At 43.4% G+C, this 1,943-nt stretch overlaps 1 protein-coding gene across 1 annotated transcript in view; it reads left to right on the top strand.

Moving 5' to 3' along the window:
* LOC103760487 (pre-B-cell leukemia transcription factor 3) overlaps positions 1-1,903 on the top strand; it is a 6,659-nt gene extending 4,756 nt beyond the window's left edge. The window contains exons 4-6 of the mRNA XM_029958646.1: positions 331-457; positions 907-993; positions 1,082-1,903. Coding sequence (XP_029814506.1) covers positions 331-457; positions 907-993; positions 1,082-1,174 — 307 coding nt within the window. The 3' untranslated portion in view covers positions 1,175-1,903. The remainder of the gene's footprint in view (positions 1-330; positions 458-906; positions 994-1,081) is intronic.
* The last annotated feature ends 40 nt before the right edge of the window (positions 1,904-1,943 follow it).

Raw genomic sequence — 1,943 nt, 5'->3', positions numbered from 1 at the left:
TTATCCCTCCTGAGAACCCCAGTTATCCCTCCTGAGAACCCTGCTTATCCCTCCTGAGAACCCCAGTTATCCCTCCTGAGAACCCCAGTTATCCCTCCTGAGAACCCCAATTATCCCTCCTGAGAATCCCACTTATCCCTCCTGAGAATCCCAGTTATTCCTCCTGAGAACCCCAATTATCCCTCCTGATAATCAACGTGGAATTCTGCCCCTTGACACCACAGTGGGATTTGTTTTTCTCTCCGACTCACGTGGGACTCGTTGAAGAACCATTTTTGGTGGGTTGGTTGCTCATAAAAACTGATTTTTTTTTTAATAAAAATTCCTTTATTTGTTTTTTTCCCCCCCAGCTTCCTCTGGCTCTTTTAAGATGACCAGCTCTGGGGATTCCTTTATAAACCTGCAGTCACTGACCTCCTACCAGAGCTCTCCTGTGGGAGCCAATGTGCAGTCCCAGGTCAGTAAGGGAAACAAAAATAGGGACTTTCAGCATGGAGAAAAATGGGAAAATCCCAGATTTCTGTCCTTGATTCGGGATGAATCAATTCATTCATGTAAAATTAACTGAGACCCAAATTAACAGCTCAGTTGCCAGCAAAACCAGAGAGTTCTTCTGGAAATTCTTATGGAAATTCTAATTCTTGTTCTTAAATCCTTACTCTCCCTTAAAGCCTCAACTTGAAATCCTTCATGAAATTCTTGTTCTCAAGTTCTTCATCTAAAATCCTTCTCCTAAAATTCCTCTCACTGAAACCCTCACTTAAAGTTACCACTGAAGTTCTTCCTTCTTTTTTTCCTTATTTAAATCCTACATAAATTATTATTCCCGTTGAAATTCTTACTGAAAAGAATCCCGTTTAAGGACCCTTTTTTGCCCTTTTCTGCCCCGCTCTGTGGGGTTTGCAGATGGATTCCCTGCACCACGTCATCCACCAGACGGGCAGGTACGACCCGCTCGTGGGGACCCCCCTGTACACGACGCAGCGCCTCGACGTAAGATGGGCTTTTGTTCCCCAGCCCCCCGATCCTGCCCCACCTTTAATGGAGCTGGCTGTGAATTCTGTGTTTTAATGTCCTGCAGGCCAACGGCAGCTGGCAGGACCCCACCACCCCCTCATCCATCACCTCACCTGCCGGAGACCCGGGCAGCGTCAACTCCGACGCCTCTAATTAAGTTTTTAGGACCTACTGATGAGAGGAGAGAGGTCATTAGTGTAATTAGTCAATGTTGCTCTTTTGCCAATATAATTGTTGACTCACAATTAATTAATTACCTCAGAACAAACCAATAGATTGTGATTGCAGCGACACCTCTACCTCTCACCGCCGAGTTCTTCACCCCATCGGGACCTGAAATTGTTTTAAAGCAACTTCATTTCCCTCACCAAATTCAGTTTTTTTTAATAAAAAAACGTGGATTTTACGGTAAGAACCTGAAAAAAAAGAAGTGTCTCTTGGAACTTGGCGTTTTGTCTCCAGCTTTACAGCTGAAGAAAATCGATTTATTTTCATTTCTGTCAGGTTTTTTACGCTGGGATTTCCGTTCTAGGTGAATAGTTACTGACAGTTAAACCCCCGTATTGTAATTGTATGTTCTCTGTATTGTAATTTTGTATAGGAAATTCAGCTTTTCTTAACTGATTTAGCGAATTAATCAGAACGTCGCTTTACCAAACCTCTCACTGGACGTCGCTCGTGGGTCGGACCTTCCATCGGTGTCATTTAACATTGGAAAATTTAATGGCTTTACTTTTTCCGGTGAAAAAGTGGAAAAAAAAAAGAAAGAAAAAGCCCCCGACCACCACAAACCAGCCGAACCATGGGATTTCCCCCTGGATACGAGGGGGGTTTGTGCATTTGCTGTTAACAGTCCGCCCCTTTCAGCTGAGATTTTATCAAAGATAATAAACTTCCAAAGCCTTTTTTTTTTTCTTTTTTCCACT

This window comes from Manacus vitellinus, unplaced genomic scaffold (assembly GCF_001715985.3).
Source record: "Manacus vitellinus isolate BGI_N305 unplaced genomic scaffold, ASM171598v3 scaffold_164_pilon, whole genome shotgun sequence".
Taxonomy (NCBI): Eukaryota; Metazoa; Chordata; class Aves; order Passeriformes; family Pipridae; genus Manacus; species Manacus vitellinus.
Note: the sequence above shows the minus strand (reverse complement) of the source record. Positions and strands in the feature narration are given on the sequence as shown.